The sequence below is a fragment of the Eptatretus burgeri genome, chromosome 7, assembly GCF_056783735.1.
Source record: "Eptatretus burgeri isolate ZD-2024b chromosome 7, Ebu_testis_v1, whole genome shotgun sequence".
Lineage (NCBI taxonomy): Eukaryota > Metazoa > Chordata > Myxini > Myxiniformes > Myxinidae > Eptatretus > Eptatretus burgeri.
The window spans coordinates 92686304-92708200 of NC_140967.1; the positions used below are offsets into that span (position 1 = coordinate 92686304).

The 21897-nt window shown below is 43.4% G+C and overlaps 2 protein-coding genes across 6 annotated transcripts in view; both read left to right on the top strand.

Annotated features, from left to right (window-relative positions):
- The window catches only part of LOC147023803 (leucine-rich repeat-containing protein 23-like), a 74299-nt gene extending 70972 nt beyond the window's left edge, over positions 1 to 3327 (top strand). For both annotated transcript variants that reach the window (XM_085889616.1, XM_085889617.1), the window contains one exon: positions 2920 to 3327. In XM_085889616.1, the coding sequence (XP_085745742.1) occupies positions 2920 to 3014 (95 nt within the window). In that variant the 3' untranslated portion in view covers positions 3015 to 3327. The remainder of the gene's footprint in view (positions 1 to 2919) is intronic.
- A 5809-nt stretch (positions 3328 to 9136) lies between these two features.
- LOC147023805 (cell surface glycoprotein MUC18-like) overlaps positions 9137 to 21897 on the top strand; it is a 142180-nt gene continuing 129419 nt past the window's right edge. The window contains exons 1-6 of one of the 4 annotated variants that reach the window (XM_085889621.1): positions 9137 to 10341; positions 12594 to 13369; positions 13713 to 13825; positions 16774 to 16798; positions 16892 to 16981; positions 20053 to 20117. In XM_085889621.1, the coding sequence (XP_085745747.1) occupies positions 13216 to 13369; positions 13713 to 13825; positions 16774 to 16798; positions 16892 to 16981; positions 20053 to 20117 (447 nt within the window). In that variant the 5' untranslated portion in view covers positions 9137 to 10341; positions 12594 to 13215. Of the gene's footprint in view, positions 10342 to 12593; positions 13370 to 13712; positions 13826 to 16773; positions 16982 to 20052; positions 20118 to 21897 lie in introns of all 4 variants that reach the window. The other 3 variants (XM_085889620.1, XM_085889618.1, XM_085889619.1) reach the window with 3 other exon arrangements.

The following is a 21897-nucleotide window of genomic DNA, read 5'->3' on the forward strand; positions in this document are numbered from 1 at the left end:
GAAAAGTGCTATAATGTAAAATAAACCGATTTGATTTGAAAAGTGATTTCCCTCGTTCTGAGCAGTGGACATCTTTTGGAAGTGATGACATGGATGTGGCTGCAGACAGAAAGGTGCTCTAACTGTGTTTTCCTCAGTTGGAGTGAACATGCTTGTTTGGTCATACGTAATACATTCGTGGATTTATTTATTACATACGTGCCATCAAGCCCTGAATTCACATCACACCATTTGCTCTTTCTCTTAATGTTAAAACTGTAAACAGAGACACTCCCTGACTCTTGTTTCTGAAGAATAGCCCCGTTCCAGGTGTTTGCGGTAACTCTCGAATACTAGACACAGAGATGTAATGATTGAACCAAGTCATTAAGACATCATTGGACTTAGTCCGAAACAGGGGTTATGGATTTGGTCTTGATTTTCGTATCCATGCGAGTGTGTATGCGTCCATAACCAAATCTCAGACGTATGGACCAATTTTATTCATACTTGGCACAAAGACAACACATGATGGTATACATATGCACATTATTTTGTTTCACAATGGTGATCTAAGATTGCTGACTGGTGGCCATTTCAGTTGTAAAAACCCCGATGTTGAACACGTCCTCAACCATTTCTTGGACATGCATTTACCGATCTTGTTCAAACTTTGCACACAGATATAATGAATGATGGCGTATATATGCACGTCATTTTTGTTCAAGGTCAGATCTGAGGTGGCTAAAGGCCCTGTCACACCTTGACGATTTAGCCAACGTATGCCTGACGTGTGCAAAATTTGGCTAAAACGCCGGCACACGTCGAATACGTTATGGGAAAGTTTGTATACGTTAAGAGCATGCTGGCGTACGTCGTAGTACGCTGACAAACGTCGTAGTTCGCCGAGCTGTTAGACAAATTTTCCATGCTTGAAATTTCCTGACGTATGCCAGCTTATGACTCACACGTTTCGCATAATGCTGGCCATAAGTTGTAGGCACGTTACGTGATCGTTGACACATGTCGACACACGTTACTTGTAAGTTACTCATAAGTCGAAACACGTCGAGGTAATGTTTAGCGTACCCGAAACTTATTTCTAACCTATGAATAACGTGTTATAGGCACGTTACGCGATCGTTGACACACGTCGACACACATTACTTGTAAGGTACTCATAAGTTGAAACACGTCAATGTAATGGTTAGCGTCAGTGTTCTAGACTCCCTGGTTTTTTATTTTTTAATTTTTTTTTCTTCAGTATGCCGGTCATGTTGACACTTCGATTTCTAGTGCGGTTATAATATAATATAATTAAAAGGCTGCCGCTCAACAATTTAAATCATAACCGTCATACCGAAAAAAAAAAACCCCCCAAAAAAACCAGGGAGTCTGGAACACTGACGCTAACCATTACCTTGACGTGTTTCAACTTATGAGTAACGTGTGTCAACGATCGCGTCGCGTGCCTACAACTTATGCCAGCGTATGCAGAATGTGTCATACGTCGAGAAATTTTCAACATGCTGAAAATTTCTCGACGTACTCTGCGTATAATGACGTATGCCAGCGTACTACGACGTATCCCAGCGTGCTCTTAACGTATACAAAACTTACCCATAACGTATTCGACGTGTGCCAGCTTGGTTCAGCAAATTTTTCATACGTCGGCATACGCTGGCTAAAACGTCAAGGTGTGACAGCGGCTTCACACTTCGATGTCTAGTGCCGTTATGATTTGAATGGTCGAGCCGCAGCCTAAGAATAGCCTACGCCACGTGATCGTCGGCAATACGCTGCCGTGCATAAGTTAAACTATCATTGGGCATAGGTTGTGAACGCCGACAACACGCTCAGCATTTGTTGGTATAAGTTATCTATATGTGATTAAAACGTTCCGTGTACGTTACTAATACATTATGCATACGTCCAACACGTTATTATATGCCCAAAAATAAAAAACCATCAATAGTTCAGCGTATGCCAGCGTTTTACATACATTTTGATACGTTGCCATACGCTGGCTAAAACGTCAAGGTGTGACAGCGGCTTAACTGGCGGCCACCTCAGTTGCAAAACCCCAATGTTAAACACGCCCTCAACCATTTCTTGGACATACATTTACCGATGTTGCCCAAACTTGGGACACAGATATAATGAATCCATTGGGAGCATACTCTGTGCAGAGCGTCAGTGCTGCCACAGCAGTCTCTTTGGACATTGGGCACAATCCTGGATGGGTCGCCACTCCGCCGCAAGATACTCGAATGGCTCAATCGTCCCAGCAAGCTGGTACTCATTTTGCCGACCTCAGAAGAATGACAGGCTGAGTCAACCCCACCTGGTATTAATTCAATAGTGAAGCGGGATTTGAACTCAGGACTTGAGGATCTCAATCTCAACAACCTAACCATTAAGCAAACACCAGGCATGCAGATAATGAATGATGGCTTACATTTGCATGTCATTCTTTTTCGACATCAGATCCAAGATGGCAAACTGGCGGCCATTTTAGTTATAAAACAAAACAAAACGCAGTATCGAACACGACCTCAACCATTTCTCGGACATGCATTTACCGATGTTGTTCAAACTTGGCACACAGATAAAGAATGATGGCTCACCTGTGCAGGCATTTATTTTCGAGATCAGGTCCAAGATGGCTGACTTGCGGCCATTTTCTTACTTGAATGTGTCCCCAACCATTTCTCAAACATGCATGGTCCAATTTTGTTCAAACTTGGCAAAAGCTTAGAACATGATGGTATACACGTGCACCTCACGTTATTTTGCGATCTAATCAAAGATGGCCGACTGGTTGATTGGCAGCCATTTTAGTTGTGCATAAATATCAACTCCGTACAGAAAAATTACTAAAACAGTGGGGGGCTATGACATTTTGTCTTTTTTACTTGTTTATTTTTGTGGTTTATGCAGATTGTCCACTGACTGGTGACTACAATTACAGAGAAGATGTGATTTCCTGTCTTCATCTTCAACGTCTTGACAAGGCGCTGGTTCATGAAAATTAATGGAGAAGGTCCAAACCTTAATTTGTCCAAACTGTACTCTTAACATGTTTGTGCATTGTTTTTGTGCTCTTTATTTTCATGAATTAGAGTTATTGAGAATATACGATAAAGTATAATAATAATAATAATTATTATTATTATATTTCACACTAGCAAATACAACCTGTTGCTTTGCTGATGGGAATATTCGGAGGGAGGGGGAAGTGGAGAGAGAGGAGGGAGGGGAAGTGGAGAGAGAGTAGGGAGGGCAAGTGGAGAGAGAGAGTAGGGAGGGCAAGTGGAGAGAGAGGAGGGAGGGCAAGTGGAGAGAGAGAGAGAGAGAGAGAGAGAGAGAGAGAGAGAGAGAGAGAGAGAGAGAGAGAGAGAGAGAGAGAGAGAGAGAGAGAGAGAGAGAGAGAGAGAGAGAGAGGAGGGGAAGTGGAGAGAGAGAGGAGGGAGGGGAAGTGGAGAGAGAGGGGGAACGAGGAGGGGTGGGACAGTGAGAAGGGGTGGTGGAGCGAGGAGTGAGTGAGGAAGGGGGGGGAGAGTGAGAAGGGGCAATCACGAGGGAGGGGTGGGGAGAGCGACACCTCACCAAATTACTATACGCTCCGGGAGGGGTGGGGGTGTGTGAGTGAGGATGATGGCAGGGAGAGGAGGGGAAAGGGGTGTTCTGGACTTGCGTTTGGTTTCACTTCATTTTACATCCTCATTGAGACTCGCTGATAGACATGCAATATGTTTGTGAAGTGCAACATGTTGCAATCTTTTGATTAAACCCCTCAGTGATGTGATGGGTAGGCATGGCTAATTTTTCAAAAGTCCTTTAATGCACAAAAAAACCATGTCGTTGGACAATGTAAACCATTCATGGTGGTGTAGCACCAAGGCCTCCCATAAGACGGTAAAACTACCAAAGCATTTCTGGACATCAAACATATCATTTTCATTTGGCGATTATCTTTACATTATACTTACCATTGTTTTACCTCCCCTGGCCCCTCAGCCCCAACCAACCCCTTCCCCCTTCCAACCCCTTCTCACATCATTATTAACCTCCACCATCGAAGATGGATGGAGGTTACTGTTTTCACCCCTGTCTGTTTGTTTGTTTGTGAACAGTATTACAGAAAAACTCCTGGACGGATTTCGACGAAACTTGGTGGGGGGGATTAGGTATGGTCCAAGGATCATGCCATTAGATTTTGGACTTGGTCCAAAAAAAAAAGAAAATTTTGCAACTTTTTTCAATTTTTTTTTTTTTATTTGAAAAATATTTGAATTTTTTTTGCATTTCTGCATGTTTTAAGTGATTTCCAACCCCCAAAAAAATTGTTAGAGAAAAAAAAAACAAATTTTGCAACTTTTTTTTCAAAAAAATTTCGATTTTATTTTCTTGGCATTTCTACATGCGCGTCGATCTAGTTTAGTTTATTCAATCGTGGTTCAGTAGAGTCTGATCCGTTTTGACCCACAATGAATAGGATATCAGGTTCACTTAAGTGACCCAGCAGTATTGGCAGCGGAGGTTTTGCACTCTACCCAGTGCTCCCCCTCTAGTTGATATTTTCGTCTCTGTCTCCTGCCATGCACAGCAGGATTCAAAATGGCTTATAGGGTTCACCTTGTGGTGTAAAAATGGCATTTGAATTGAATTGGATAATTAACATTTAAAAGAATACAGCAAGTTTGTGCATTATTTTTCTATTGGTATTCCAGACTTACTTTTTTTTTGGATACATTGTCGAGGCTCTTTTGAGAGTTAACACACAATGCACAACAAGGGGAGGCAAGAGACAAGAGGGGCGGGAGAGGGAAGGACAAAACAGTGGGGAACTAGAGGGGGAGCACTCGGTAGAGTGCAAAACCTCCGCCGCCAATACTGCTCGGTCACTCAAGTGAACCTGATATCCTATTCATTCAATTTGACGTCAACAGTGCTCACAGAGTTACAGTTTGCAACTTTCCCTTTTACTTTTAACTTTTACATACTCAATTCATTCGTCATAACTAGATTCCTTGATACAGAAATTGATTTTACGTGGGTATATCCACCTGAAGTTCCAAAATCAGCCGCAATTATAATTTTGTCATTTTTTTTTTGTTTGAAATCACTTATAACATGTAGAAATGCCCAAAAAACGAAATTTTGTTGAAAAAAAATTTGCAAATTTTTTTTTGGGGGGGGGGGGGTTGAAAATCACTTGAAACATGTAGAAATGCAAAAAAAAAAAATTCAAATATTTTTTCAAATTGGCCGCCTTAGCGGCCATATTGGATTTTGGACCAAGTCCAAAATCTAGTGGCATGATCCTTGGACCAGACCTAACCCCCCCCCCCCACCAAGTTTCGTCGAAATCCGTCGGAGTTTTTCCGTTATACTGTTCACAAACGAACAAACAAACAAACAGAAAGGGGTGAAAACGGTAACCTCCATCCATCTTCGATGGCGGAGGTTAACTAAGACATTAGGAGATCTGTGGAAGGGAGAGGGATGGGGCGGGGAACACAGGGAATACAAGATGGACACCATAGGGACTTTCAGGACCCTACACGACAGGGAACTTTTGGGACGGAAAGCAGGGAATTTGAAGGAGGTGGGTTTGGGGTGTATTAGCAGGGGTAGAAAAGATCATGGTTTTGGATGGAGGAAGATAAGAGGTGGTGGTGAACAGCTGTTTTGAAGACCTGGAAGAAAGAATGGGATTGAAGAGAGTGTGGGAGTTTATTCCAAAGGTGGGAAAAATAGGAATGAAAGAGTGAATGTGAGCAGTGATTCGTGATTTTGGTAGCTTTACCAGAAGGGCTGGTGGACCTTCAGCTCCCTGTGGAAATATGGGGTGGGGGGGGGGGACATATCGCAGACAGAGCAGGGGGGCGAGACCGGAGAGGAGACTGTAGAAGACAGAAAGACCACCGAACTGCCTGAGGTGAGAGACCCAAAGACAGCCTCATCGCGGGAGATACTAATGGCAGGTGGATGACACCAAAAACAGGCTTCCAGCTCAGATTCTATTTGTCTTGAATAAAGTCTGCAGCAGGATTTTAAAATTTATAATTTTTGTTTGAAATAAAAAAAAATATTGTTTAAAATTTATCCGAAATTGATCCTCTGACATCTTTCCAAATAATTTGTAAAACGAGAACAGCACTCGGTCGAGTGCATACCTCGCCAGATTGAACAGTTTACAGTTTGTGTCCCACTGATGGGTCGGACCTGAATCCAGACCTGAACCAAAATCTAATTGGCTTGGTCTTGTCACCTAACCAGCTCATCCACCAAGTTTCGTCGGAATCCATCCATAACTGTTTTAAATGTCATGTAATATATCGTTTTTTGGCCCCATCACTCAATGGTGAAGAATCACTTAAAACAATTACAGTAACCAAATCCAGATCTTCACCAAAACCGAATCATTTCTTTATTGTCACACACCCAACATGTCCACCAAGTTTTGTCCGAATCAGTTGACAACCTTTTGAGATATCGTGCTCACAGACAAACAAATTGGTAAAAACAACTTCCATCCATCTTCGGTGGCGGAGGTAAAAACAAGGTATAACAAAAACAAGGTGGCGGAGGTATATTTTGAAAGTGATGATTATAAATGATGAACCTTCATTCTACATTCATCGTTTTCTTAATCACACACCATGTGATATTGAATCAGGCAATTGGAGGGCTTAATATCATACTCGCAAAAACGAATACGTCCAGTCTAATAATCTTTCTTTTTTTGTATACTTAGTTGAGGCTCGTATAAGATCTAACACACAGAATATATCACAAAGAGAGCAGCAGACAAGAGGGGCTGAGAGGGAAGCACAACAACAGTCGGGAACAGAGACATCGGGAGATCTGTGGAACTGAGAGAGGGGCAGGGTACATGGGGTGAACAAGATAGACACCACAGGGACTTTCATGAAGGAAAGCAGGGAATTTGAAGGTGGTGGGTATCGGGTGGGTTAACGGGGGTAGAAAAGATCATAGTTCTTCTTCTAAAGTCGGTTCTCAGGCCGAACGGATATCCCTCCTGCCATAATATCTTACTATAATGGAGCAAGTATGGGGGTCACCGAAACTCCATCATTAACATCTAACAGTTACTGGACCTAGATAGAGGTTCCAAACGTGGTTTTACCTCTGGTTCCAACCCTAATACTGGCGTTAAGTAGCCACTCAAGGTCAGCAGACGAGCACGCGCACTTTAGCATTCCTCCGCTGCACAAGTTCCAGCACGGCCGAGCTCCGATAAACTGATAAATCTCGGGGCCAAGAATTGTCTGTGAGCCGCAGCACATTGCCCACTGAAGGTGGGCTGAGAAGGGTGGGAGTACCTGCTAGTAATAATGAGAAAAAGAAAACACAATTATTGAGTGTTTCATACGAATGTTTGTAAACACTTTTCATATTAAGTAATTACAATCCACAAAATTGAGAAATAATGAAAATCAATTTTAAAAATCACAAGCCAAGTTACCGAGATGGTTACCATGGAAAGATAATTCAACCAATCACTGCCTTGATCCAATCAGGTTGAGATAATGTCATAAGTAATAGATGTCTACAACATGAAAGGTAAATGTTCAACAGTTTTTAAATATCGTGTACACAAATTACATGGACGGATGATCGGTCGAACGGATGATCGGTCTGATGGAGCTCATTTTAATGTCCCCTGTCACGCGACCTTGTCGGAGGGACGGGGGACAGAAAGATATTGGTCAATATTTCACCAAACTTGGTGGTGTAATGGTTGCAGTGCCACTCTGAAGCTGAGAGATCGGTGGTTCGAGAATGGCCGAGTCATACCAATGACTTTTAAAATGGTACTTGCTGCTTCCTTGCTTGACGCACAGCATTTTAAAAGGATACAGCACGGACAAACAACCATATGTTTGCAACCATTTTGCAGGCTTGTTGGGCCTATAATGGCCTCTTCTTGCATTGAAATAAGGGATCCAAACCAAACTGATTATGATGCTTCACATGCCTCACGGCACAATTCGCAGCTCGCTCCCCACCTTGTCTGCAGACTCAAGCTCGTCCATTGGTAAAGTCCAGGCAGAATCTCGGGACACTTTTGAAATGAACGTCGTGCCAACCAATAGTTCACCTTGGAGTTGGGAATTGGGATGTGAAGTCCCCCATTGCCTACATTGTTGTCAATGGCACTGTGTTCGTGATGTAAACCAATGGTCTTCTAGAACTCAGACCATGGGCATGAAGCCTGTTCTGAAGTGTGGGCCAGAAGTTGATCATTCTTTCCCAATCATTCTGGACAGATCATGCTGTTCAAAAGAGAGTCCTTCTCACAAGTGACAGTATAGCGATCCACAAATGTGGTTGTAACTCTTAGATGTCCTGAATAAGGTCTTTCTGACCAAAACTGGTCTTTCTGTAGAGATGCTGATGTTGGAAAGTGGTTTCTTCTTGCAAGGGTAACATGATAATGATACGCATGAGGGGTGTAACCATTTTTTTTTCTTCTTCTGCTTCTTCAGACCTGCTTCTTCTTCCTGCTTCTTCTTCCTGCTTCTTCTTCCTGCTTCTTCTTCCTGCTTCTTCTTCCTGCTTCTTCTTCTTCTTCCTGCTGCTTCTTCCTCCTCCTTATCCTTCTTATTCTTCTTTCTTCTTCCTCCTTTCTTCTTTCTTTCTCTTTCCTCTTCTTCTTCTGGTGATAGCTCACCTCCCAGTATGTATATACCAGGGACCAAGGGGGCAGAGTGCAGGGAGCATACAACAGGGAGCCACAAGTCACCACCCTCCACCCCCGACAGGATTTTGGCTAAAAAAAAGTATGGGATCTTTTTTATATATACATAGTTGAGGCGTGTGGAAGTGTACAAGTAGACTGAATGGATCAGGATGCAATATAACAAAGGGAATAGCATAGAGAGGTGGGAAATCAACAGCAGAGCCGAAGGCCAAGACAGTGAGGTGGACAAATAATGGGTGTGGGGAGGAACGAGAGGATGCATGGGGTGAACACTATGGATACAGAAGGGAACTCTCAGGAGGGAAAACTGGAAATTTGGAAGGAGCAGCAATGTGGCAGTGGGGTTGGGAGGGAGGGAGGGTTAACGAGGGTAGAAAAGATTATGGCTTTGGATTGGGGACAATCGGAGATGGTAGTAAACAGCTGTCTTGAAGACCTGGAGGGAAGAATGAGATTGAAGAGAATGTGGAAGTGGGTTCCACAGGTGGGGAAAAAAAGAGGAATGAATGAGTGGAGGTGAGCAGTGATCTTGGATTTAGGCAGTCTCACCAGAGGGAGTTTCATGGTGTACTGTGTGAGCCCTGCAGAAACCTAGGTGGGGGAGGGCGGGGAGCAAACATTAGGTAGAACCTCGGTAAAACATTCCATTCTACCCACTGGTTGGACAGTTTGCCTGGCGCCACCCACAATTCCAACCTGAAAAATCATATGGCTGCCATGTTGGTGCTTGCTGCTATGCGAAGCCAAAGACATCTTCGGAGCTGTCATATTCACAATCGCCATGCCATCCCAATACGTTTTCCCTTCAGTTTAAAACAACCAAAATGACAGTTAAAATTATTTTGAGCCAATACTTATCACAGGCCTTGTGAAGATCGGCTTCAGCGATCAAGACCAGTCTGTTGTCTATTCACCAACCAATTAACGATGTGGCATTTTCTCAAGCAGGGCTTTTACCTTGGAGGTTATGCAGGAGGTTGAAGATGCCTAAGTATTGTTGAATGATGGACCTATAATTTGGAAGATGAAGGGTGATGACTTTGGGATAGGAGGTGGATGTGAAAGACTTGGAGTTTGGGAAAGAAGAGTTGATGACTTGGGGTTTGTGGGGGTTTGTGGGGGTGGGTGGAAGAGTTGAGGTCTTTAAGTCACATTTTATATTGGGTGGGTGTTCTGCAGGTCTCTGCTGGTAAGAAATAAAATAAGTTGTATGATAAAAGCGAAGCCGTTTTGGAGCAAAAGTGGACCAACTCCTGGCGAAATAAACAACTTCTGAACACGATACCAACGAGGGAGTGATACCGATGGTATTGCATCAACAAATACAACACACAAGGCATCTTGAAATTCATAATCAAAACACATTAGAATGTGTTTATGCCAATCTGTGCAAGACGACATCGCATCATAGGGACACGACCAATTTCTTCAGCTTCAGCTACAGTTGAGCGATCATTCAGCATGGTCAAACTGATCAAGAATCATCTTCGCTCCACAATGACTGGAGAATGGCTTTCTACGCTGGCATTGCTCAGTTTCGAAAAGGATCTTGAATCAAGAGTAGATTACTCTTTGATGGTGGGCAGCTTTGCCAGAATACACAAAAGATGCAAAGACTTCACATCACAGTGAGTTCAAAGTTTTGAATTTGTATTTACCATATAAGCAATGCCATATAATACATGTTTAGATTGTTCCGACATAGAAAATTGAGATGGAGAGCAAAATTAATGTTCTCATTCCATAACGGTGTTATTTTGCCCCAGTCGAGGTAGTTCATTGTTGAGAACAATCAGGATAACATCTGGCCAAATGAACATGCGATGCATGCTTCCCTGCTGACACGAAAAAATTGGCAGGATTTTGCCCCCCTTGATGCCAAGGTCTGGATACACCACTGGCACCAGCTAATACCAGCAGGCAGGACTCCCAATTTAATGTCTGTCTGGGGGATAGCACACACATGTCTGGGGGATGAACCATTTGTTCCTCATGGACAGGCGGTCATACGTGTAAAGTTTCGCCTTGATTTGTTCAGCCACTTCAGAGAAGAACATTTTTGAAGATTAAAAAAAAACAACAATCTGGTTGCTGAGTCACGTGACCAATGATGTCATGAATGTTTTTTCTGTGGATCATTTTATCCCAAGATGACCCTCAAAAATTTTCATACTGATCGGATGTGACGTTCTACGCATGCAATTACGACGTCATAACGAGAGCATCTATGACGTCATAAAAATCGCACTCATTCCCAATAAGGAGTACTTGCTCTGTGCCAAGTTTCAATTTTTTCCTTGGTGAGGTTTCAGAGATACAGAGGTCCAAAATATTTCGTTTTTCCAATATGACTGCCACACCACGTGACCTATATGACGTCATAATTATTAATACATTCCACATGAGTAGTCACATCAATGGTGAAAATTTTGTCTCAATCCAACAAGTGGTTGCGGAGAAAAACACGAAAGTTATGTGCAGACAAACCGACAGACAGACAGACAGACAAACAAGCCGGTAGGCGACATGGCTGCTCGCTCGAGATGGAAAGCTGGCCGATGCGACTCGCCGATATTCATGTACATGCTATCAATCAATTTAGCACAATAAATATGATTATCACAGCCCTCTTAGTTTGCGCCCAGAAACCCGCCTTGTGAAATTTCAGGCGTGTTTCCAAAGAGACTCGAACAAATGGCAGCCCTGGTAATTCCATTTATCTATTCGCTAAAGATTTTATTTTTTTATATGATGCTGTAAGACATTCTCCTTGGGCACAAAAAAAACAGGTCCCTCGGAGGTCCAGTTTCGGAGGTATTGATTTTTTTGTACAGTCCACAATAAGTGTACGATGTACGATAAAGTATTTTAGCTGTTGCTAAGCAACGGAGGTGTGCATAGCAACCATTCATTTTTGTGTACATGCGAGCCACATTGTACACATTTCACCCAAGTTTCATCAAAATCAGACTCTTTCTCTTCGAGATATTCGCAATTAACCGTTTCTGAAATGTTCGACATGTCCTCGCCCAAAACCTATCTCCTCCTACAAATATTTTTTGTTAGGGCTGCAAATTGGCATGAAGGGAGCTAGATAGATTGTGCACAGAACTCGAAGCTTCGATTTTTCGATTTATTATTTTTTTGATTTTTTTTTTCGATTTTTTACCACTTTAAAGGGCCGTTGCTATGGCCCGGGGTCCCATATTCGAAAGCACATGATTCCCAGAAATATTGGTCCTACCGACCAAATTTCATTGGAATCGGTTGAGTGGTTTAGCCCCTAGGCTTGACCAAAGTTTCGCGGACAGACAGACAGATGGAAATGTCCAGAATAAGGGTGCTCTAAGAGCAGCCAACAAACGGACCCAAATGCAATACCCTCTCCTCTGGCGAGGGCAATAAACAACAACAGCAAACAATCATCATCATCATCATCATCATCATCATCATCATCATCATCATCATCATCATCATCATCATCCCAACGGCATGAGCATTAACACATGTTGCAGTTAAGAAAAATTATATCGAGAAAAATTCTGAATTGCCGTTCCATCGTTTATTTCACAGTTTACAAGTTGTTGCTTCAGATTTTATTTGAGGAGTCTGTCTTTCTGTTTAGAGGACTGTTGGTCCACAAATAGGGAGAGGGGGAGAGGGAAAGAAATATTAATTGTATTTCGAGACAAGTGGCCTGGGATTTAAAATGACTGAAGCTCTCCTAATTCACAGAACGTAACACATGACCGAAAAGGAGAAGTAATAACCTGGACTTGGGATCTTTTTATTTATTGCCTTTGTCTCGGCAACACTATCCGAAGGTGGACAGAGGTTATGTTTTCACCCCCAATGTGTCTGTCTGTCTGTTTGTGAGCAGGGTATCTCAAAAACTTGTGGACGGATTCGGACGAAACTTGGTGGATGAGTGTGTTCGGTGACAAGAACAAGCAGCAGATTAGATTTTAGTTCACGTCTGAATCCAGATCCAGCCCATTGGTGTGATACAAAATGTAAACCAATCAGCCTGCCGAAGGTATGCGCTCCACCGAGTGCCCTTCTCGTTCTTGCTTTTACCAGCAGATGCAAGCACTCCGTTTCTCTATTTGATTCTATCACACCACTGTAGGTGGTGCAATGGTTAGAGCGTCTTCTCTGAGTCTGGGAGATCTGTGGTTTGCAATCATGACTGAGTCATGTAAAAATATCCTCAAAAATGGTAACTGTTGCTTCCTTGCTTGGCACTCAGCATTTAAATAGGACACAGCACAGACAAACAGCCATATGTTGGCAACCATTGTGCAGGCTTTTTTTGAAATGTGAATATGGCACAGGCTTGAGATACCAAACGGCCATCGCGTGCACACGTCCATAAATGGTCTCCAGCATGAACGTTGCTCTTGTATTTGGGATGTTGGTGTTTTTATCCGTTGATAAGTTGAAGTCTGATGATACTAAATAAATCATGTGATGGGGAAGCTGCCGGGTGATGTTTGACCTGTATGCCTCGGGCTCAGGACACCGTGATGAATAGTTTGTTGAGGGCGTGGCCTTCAGACGGCAGGTGTTTCCGGCATCACGTTACAATGCATGGCTACCTGGCTCTGCAATGGCCAAGCCTCTTTGCCTCCTTTTGTCTGCTATGCTTCGACAAAGGTAAATTTTCCAAAGTCTGTTTTACTTCTCACATCATCATGATTATTACTGCTATTATTATCACCATTATTTATTAATAATATCCAACGATACAATGAGTCCCAGTAAGCCAAGTTCAAATGCAAACTCGTATTGTCCCTTGTGCAAATCCTACATCATGGATATCCCACGGAGTTTCTCCATCCATGTCTGATCCATCTCACAAAATCCAACTTTTCTTACCAAAGCATTTCAGCTCTGGTCAAATTCTGTATTCATTAATTAATTGATTAATTAACTTACTGCTTGTCACTACTCACTGCACATGCATAGTAATCAAATTATTTATTTGTTGTCGTTTCAGTGGTGGCCTTGCCCTCGGTTGAGGCCCTTTTTGGAGGCATTCTGAGTGTGCCCTGCAATTGTTCGATTCTTCCCTCGACAGTCCACACCACCGTTTCACTGAGATGGTCCGTGGTACGTCTTCTCTCTTCCTCCCCTCTCCTTCCATCTTGCTGAAGGGCACACCGCGTATTCGGAGAAAGGTTTTGAGAAGAGTGCTATAAAAATGTTCTTGTGAAGAAACGTTATTGTGGATGCTCGCCATTATCATCGTAATGTCGATTTTAGTGGGCAACACCGTCCCAGGTTGCGCTGCATATGGCACCACTGCCTAAGGGAATATTCTAGGGCGATTGTTTTTCGAGAAGACCAAGATGATTTTCGAAGAAAACCAAACAAGGAAGATGACAAACCTGAGTGAAGGAAATGTGAGAATAAAATACCAAACAAACCAAGTAGATCGAGTGACAAACTTCTTTGTGAGCCGGATATCTCTCACCTGTATACTGTAGATGGATTTTGTCCTCGTCGTTATTGACCTTGTGCTCGAATCTTCAGGCTACATGACATGCCACAGGTTGAAGTGATGTGTTGCAGGAGGCACATTCAGGTAATTCTGCTTTCCAAGAAAATTTATGGACGAAGGGATTGGTGAGTTTGCCAACATTTCAGCCCGAACGCGACTTCAATCATTCAATAATTGGTAACTTTCCTCCTGACTTCGGTCAGCCTCCACACCCACCGGTGAGGCATTCAAGAGGTTTTGGGTGATACTGATTCAGGGTGAAATTATGGTGAGAGAAGAAATATCGGCTGCAAAGAATCAGGCTGTCGAGGAATTATTTTTTAATACAAGGTGTGAACTCGTAGCCCAGGTGAACATGTTCACTGAAAAATCCAATTCCTCATAAAATATTGTGAAGACATTATATATATATATATATATATATATATATATATATATATATATATATATATATATATATATATATTTTTTATAAAAGCGAGCAAATACAACCGATCACTTCACTGATGATATTAAGGGGGGGGGGGTGAGGGAAAGAGAGAGAGAGATACAGAGAGAGAGAGAGAGATACAGAGAGAGAGAGAGAGATACAGAGAGAGAGAGAGAGAGAGAGAGAGAGAGAGAGAGAGAGAGAGAGAGAGAGAGAGAGAGAGAGAGAGAGAGAGAGAGAGAGAGACAGAGACAGAGACAGAGACAGAGACAGAGACAGAGACAGAGACAGAGACAGAGACAGAGACAGAGACAGAGAGATGGGAGGGAGATGGACAGGAGTGGGAGGGAGATTTGAGTGAGAGGGACAGGAGTGGGAGAGAGAGTAACAGGGGGGTAGAGAGAGAGGGACAGGGGTGGGAGGGGTGGGGGAGAGGAGGAGGGTTGAGAGAGGGGGATAGGGGTGGGAGACGGAGGGATAGGGGTGGGAGGTAGAGAGGTCGTGGTGAGAAAGAGAAGGGGAGAGGAGAGAGAGGGGTGGGAGGGAGGGGATAGGAGACAAAGGGTGGTGGGTGGGTGAGGAGAGTGAACAGGGGGAGAGGGGGGAAGGCTTAGTGTTGTGGGGATTGTTTCAACAATTGGTGAAATTTAATCACACCACATAATTTCTTCGACCTATAGAAGTACTGAACCACCATTTAGGAATAGAAATACGTGTTTGTATTTTTCCTTCTTGCACTCTCCACCCGAAATTTCCAAACTGCAGAAATTTATGAGCTGCATCTCAGAGCTGGCTGGGACTTTCAGAATTAAATTTTTCTTCAATAATGGGAATACAAAATACATGTGATTAACTTTTTTACTATGACCTAATTTTGAGGTCATGACCCAATTATAGACATTTGAACACGAGTCACCATAATTAGACTAAGGTTTGTCTGATCAGAACCAAATTGGCCTCTCTAGAAAGTCTCGTGTAAAGCACATTTACACTTAATTTACATCATACCCCTCTGGGTTCGAGGTCAAGGTAAAATGGCAGTCTGAAAAATAATGCTTTGGTTTTTTTGGGGTTTTTTTGTCATCGCTCAATTTTGCCAATGAGGAATCTCAAAAACTGCTTGGCCTTCCAAGATATTCTTGCATCATCGTAGTATACCTGCACTGAAGTTGTGTACCTGATATTTGATTAGTATCCTTGACCTACTTTATTGGGATTGTGACCGAATTAACAAAAAACACCCTTTTGATCAAAACTTGAATAATTTTCCTCTGATCTTGATGATGTTCAGTTTTATGGATAGAGTGTAGAATGGGACACATTTTCTAAATTTACACTCTATGCTTAAATGTTGAAGGTCAAGGCTATACGGTGGTCTGAAAAAATATGCCATCATTGGATCATGGGCTGAGGGTACGTCGCGGGTGATCGCCAAGGTTAAGCCTCCCCTAGTTGGTGTACGTTTATCCTTGGCAGTAACTTTGTGACCGCAGATATCGAGTTGTAACAGCCCTTGCAGCTGTCGTAGCTCCCCCCTCCCAATTAGATTCATTGTAAATATCATCATTTTGAACTTACCCTGCTCATTCACAAGCCCACCATACGTTCTTCTCATCGGTGTTCAGAAGAATTTAAGACAGATACACAGTCCATTCCCTGGTAGCGATCTGTCGGGGGAGTTGTGTAATACACGTCCCTCCACTCAGGCCTTGCACCGGTCCACATGGTCGAGAGTTTGCAGTTCCAGCAGGTGCTCTTTCGGTGAGCTGATAATGTTCTCCAAGTCTCTCTTTGTGCAGCCATTTATCTCAGTTACTTTCACAAGTGTCTTTCAGAAGCTTGGTGAGCCATTCCATGTAACAATCGTTATCCCGAACACATAATACATTTTATTTCACCCAAAACTCTCCAGCTTCCTGGGGTTTCTGATATGCGCGCCGAGCATTTTGGGGGCGGATTGCGTCGTTTCGAAGGTGCCATATTCAATGCGATACGTACGTGCTCTCCAAAAAGGGGGATGAACAAAATTTCTCACCACTTTATATCCATAATAAGTAGACGTTCCCGATTTATAACATGCATTCCGAATTTAACACCAATCTGTTGTCATTGTTCTCGTGTCTGCAGGAGACTGCGGAAGGGAACAACAAAGGTATTCTATACAAGACATCAGTTGTGTTGAAGAAAAATCCAAGTTATGAACATCGTGTTTCCCTGGACCCTCATACCTTTGACTTGCTCATAGCAAACGCAACATTGGCTGATGAACAGACGTACGTGTGCTACATTAAAAGAGAAAACCCCTGTCATATTCGTGTCGCTGCAAAGATTTATGGTGAGAGATACATTCACCACAGAGGCACAGAATCCGACACAAAACGCACGTATTATGTTTGGAGCCATGACAACCTATTGATTGGCCTGCTTCGTGTTTCCATCAAACAAACTAAAGTATTGTGAGGAAGTTGCACATGTACTTAAATGCGACCAGCACCAAATATGGATGTCGGACATGATATTGTGGCCAAGCTATTATTACAACTTGAGGGCCAGCCTCATCATTCAGGATACTAGATGATCAAGTGAGAGTATGTCATTTGAAACTGCTTTTTGCATGGAAATTTGACTTCACAAACCATCCGGCCAGACGATAACATGTAATACAACACTTAGTGTGTTTTGTTTTTAATACACCTGCAAGACTATTACGATTACTACTTCTTTCGTATGCAGCACAAGGCTGCGGGGTGGCATTATTGACCGATGGTGTGGCTGTGCCGCTGATGAAGTGCCCCCTATAGGTTAGGGCAGGAATGTTTTAATTTGTTGAGGGTGCTGGCGATAGCTCACCTCGTCTTCACGAAGGACACCGCGAGATCTTTAACGTCCACCAAATTCTGGCAGATTGGCCACCCGGGTTCACATCCATCCAGGCTCCAGGGGATGGCACATGCACCAATGAATTACCTTTCATGTGAAACACTGGGATGACAGGATGAAAAATAGTTTGGTCGGGATTCAAACCCAAGCTCGACAGTTTCGAGGTGAGTGTGTTGACCTCTCGGCCATTCTGTCAGCCCATTATGATTTCTGATGGCATGCTTAAATCTGTTGATTATTCACGGTTTGTGCCCAAATAAATAAGATCCGACTTCAACTGGACTCGATGGTTTCATGGTGAGACTGTCTGTTCTCAGTCAGCGAGGTCAGTGGTTCGAACCCTGGCTGAATCATTCCAAAGACTTTTTAAAAGTGGTATGTGCTGCTTCCTTGCTTGATGCTCAGCATTTACAAACGATAGAGTACAGACAAGCAACCATAGTTTGGCAACCACTGAACAAGCTTGGTGGACCTAATGGCGTCGCCCTGCATTGATGCTCCTCGTAATGGAACTCATATTTACAAAATGTCTCCCGAGTGTTCTATTGATATTGATAGAGTTGGTAGGTATGCTGATCTTTGAAAATAGTTGTTAAAAGCCGCTCTGTCATCTGATTGCAATTGCTTGCAGATACCAAAGATCATGCAAGGCCTCTTTCGACAACAAGGAGGCCTTTAGTCAATGAGACAATAATGTGTAGCTATTTGAAATTCCTGCCTGAGAATTGAACATCCTTGGAGTTGACCACACTGCATCTATACAGCCCTACTTGGTCCCTCACCTCCCCCAGCCGATGGCCCTTGAAATAACAGTCAGGTTCCAATGTACAACGTATGGCCCTAAATGGAGTTCTTTCATCCCCTCTTCCTGTCCAGGCTGGAGTTCCTCAAGGTAGCGTTCTGGGCCCTGTTCTTTTTCTGCTTTTCATCAATGATCTCTCCGACTCCCTGGAAAATCCTCTTTATCTCTTTGCTGATGACTCCACCCTCTGCCGTACCATCGGTCATCCCTCAGACCGGAAAGCAGCAGCTTCTTCGCTCACTGCAGATCTAAATAAAATCACAAACTGGTCCGACACGTGGAACATGTCTTTCAATCCGGAGAAATCTCACACTCTCACGATGTCTCTTCGAAAGGACTGTTTGGAACCCCCCCCCCCCATCCACTTTCTCAACAATCCTCTGGAAGAAGTCCTTTCTTTCAAGTTTCTGGGATTCACGATCTGCCATGACCTTTCCTGGGAAAGCCACATTTCAAACGTCGCTTCCAAAGCCAGTTGCTGACTGGGAATCCTCCGTCGTGCAAAGTCCTTCCTCGGCCCACCTGAGCTCCTGACAACTTACAAAGCTTTCGCCCGCAGCCTGATAGAGTACTGTTCTCCCCTCTGGGCTGGTGCTCCTGCCTCCCACCTTTCTCGGCTTCACGCTGTGGAAACCAAGGCATTTCGGATCATTGGCATCTCCCGCAATGAGGCTGAGTCTTTGGGCCTCTCACTCAATCACCGCAGGTTGGTCAGTGGTCTTTCTGTCTTCTCCCGTCTCCTCTCCAGCCTCGCCCCCTTGCTCTCTCTGCGATTTGTCCCCACCACATTTCCGCAGGGCGCTCAAGGTCCGCCAACTCCCTTGTGGTAAAACTACCAAAATCACGAATCACTGCTCACCTTCACTCTGTCATTCCTCTTTTTTCCCACCTTTGGAATCAACTCCCTCACTCTATTCAATCCCATTCTTCCCTCCAGGCCTTCAAAACAGCTGTTCACCACCACCTCTTATCATCCCCCATCCAAATCCTCGATCTTTTCTACCCCTGATAATCCATCCAAGCCCACCTCCTTCAAATTCCATGCTTTCCTTTCTGAAAGTCCCTGTAATGTCCATCTTGTATTCCCCATGTTCCCTGCCCCATCACTCTGCCTTTCACAGATCTCCTAATGTCTCTGTTCCCCACTGTTTTGTCCTTCCCACTCCCGCCCCTCTTGTCTCATGCCCCCCTTGCTGTGCGTTGTGTGTTCGCTCTCACATGAGCCTCGACAAGGTATACAAAAATTTAAAAAAAGGATTAAGGAAATTTTGACTTTGGTGTTGGCTTTCTCATTTCGGTGACTTCAGTGTTGAGAGTTTCAAAATGTGTGAATCTAGTTTCTTCCAAAACGATCATGGCAAAACTGATTCACCTCGCCAAGGGAGCAAGGCTGAAAATAACTCGGGCTAAAATCAGCAACTTTAATTCCAAAGCACGTTCCTTTCATTCTGTATTAAAATAATTAAAATATAATGAAATCCTGATTCACACATTGAGAGAGTTCCATGATCAGCTGGGAGTGAGCGCTCAGCGAGTCTCTCAGTGACAAGTCACAAAGCTTGTTCTTTTGCGGTACGCTGAGCTCTTTTATCCCTTACCTGTACACCATATTGTGTTGAATGTGCTCGTCATACGTGAATCCATTGAAATCCTATTTGAGTGAAACACAAATGACGTTTTAGGTTGTTGAAAGCAAAATATTCTGACAATGTTTCATGTTTTAGCTCCTTTTCAGATAGAAATCTTCGCCAATCCAAATCCCATTCCTTTGACGGAGGATGCGTCAAAGGTAAGAGAACTCGACAGTAACAATCATTATTAAGCTTGCCATTGTTGTGATCAATAGAGGGCGCACGTACATTTGATTTGCACATGTTGTTGATCAGTCGCAACATCGGATTGCCTTTTCTTTAACGTTAAAGCATCTGACCGGGGGCATGCGGTTCACTCTACATTATTTACCGCCACATCTGGGTTAAACAGCTTGTGGGCCTGTTGATACTCGAGCTCGTGGTGTACGCCCTCGCGTAAATAGAATCTTTTTAAGTTGGAACTCATGCAAGTAACCCTAATGTCTTCAATGGGATGATCGACCAAAAGGTAAATGTATGACGCAACACTTCGATTCGTCGACAGAATTCCTCTTGACTTGGTGGCAGCAAATGATAATCAATAAACCTGGAAAAAGATAATTGAGCTGACGGGCAAGTTCACCCATCACAAAAACTTTCTCTCTCTCTCTCTCTCTGGCTATCTGTTTCTCTGTTCCTGTCCCTGTCTCTGTCTCTGTCCCTCTTTCTTTCTGTCTCTCTCTGTGTCTCTGTCCCTGTTTCTTTCTTTCTGTCTCTCTCTCTCTCTCTCTCTCTCTCTCTCTCTCTCTCTCTCTCTCTCTGTCTCTCTCTCTCTGTCTCTCTCTCTCTGTCTCTCTCTCTCTGTCTCTCTCTCTCTGTCTCTCTCTCTCTGTCTCTCTCTCTCTGTCTCTCTCTCTGTCTCTGTCTCTGTCTCTGTCTCTGTCTCTCTCTGTCTCTGTCTCTGTCTCTCTCTCTCTCTCTCTCTCTCTCTCTCTCTCTCTCTCTCTCTCTCAGGCCAAATCAGGTATGGGAGCATGCGCCGGAGCAGCGTCTCTCTCTCTCTCACATATGTTTATCCCATCTCATCTGAAGCTCGTATCATTCCTCACGACCCGAGCAATCTGAATCCTTTGGTGATGTAGTCACAATCAAGCAGCTTACTTTCTCATCACAGAAGACCAACCCAACCAAGGGCAACCTGAGGTCATTTTGCAAGGTTCACAAGAAGTGTATTTCCATCCTCAGCTGAGCCAGAAACCATTAATCAGCTATCCTTAAAGCTGAACTTTCCAACTTGCCTCCCTTGTCAAAGTCCTGGTACCACCCTGTTAAGTCTGTCTTTTTGTCTGTTCTGCTTTCCTCCATGCTCACATCTCAAATGGTATTACAGCTCCCTCCGCTCAAGACAAGGCTGATTGTCTCAAACCCAGTGAGTAACTCGACAGCTCGTGCTTCGATCGCATCCCTCTCTGTCCCCGGGGTTTGAATATACTACAAAGACTACTGGCTCGACCAGCACACTCACCTCGCTCTTTGCACAATTCAACAAAGTTGTCTAATTTAACCACAGCAAATTGTCTAATTTAACTACATTTTCTTTTATACCCTGAATGTGCATTAAATCCAAGTTAGAGACAATAAATCCTGTTATGCAATTCATGTAACCTCTTCACATCTTTTTTTGTTGTCAAGGACTATACTTTTCTTATCTCTACTCCTCATAGAGGAGGTTTGTCTGTGTGTGCTGGTTATCCTGTTCGGTTACATATAAATTAATTATTAATAGTGATCAGACAGGTTAACTTTTACGATACTCTAAATGCCAACCACTACTGACATGTTGCTCATGATAAATATTAATGTGTGAATTTATTGGGTGACTTATGAGCTTCAGACTGTCCCGAAGGAACAGGAAAAAAATATTATAATTGTGCTGTTTCTGTCATTTCGTTAGTGCGTGAGTGGGGTAAGTCTGCATTGGTTCTCAGATCTACTATA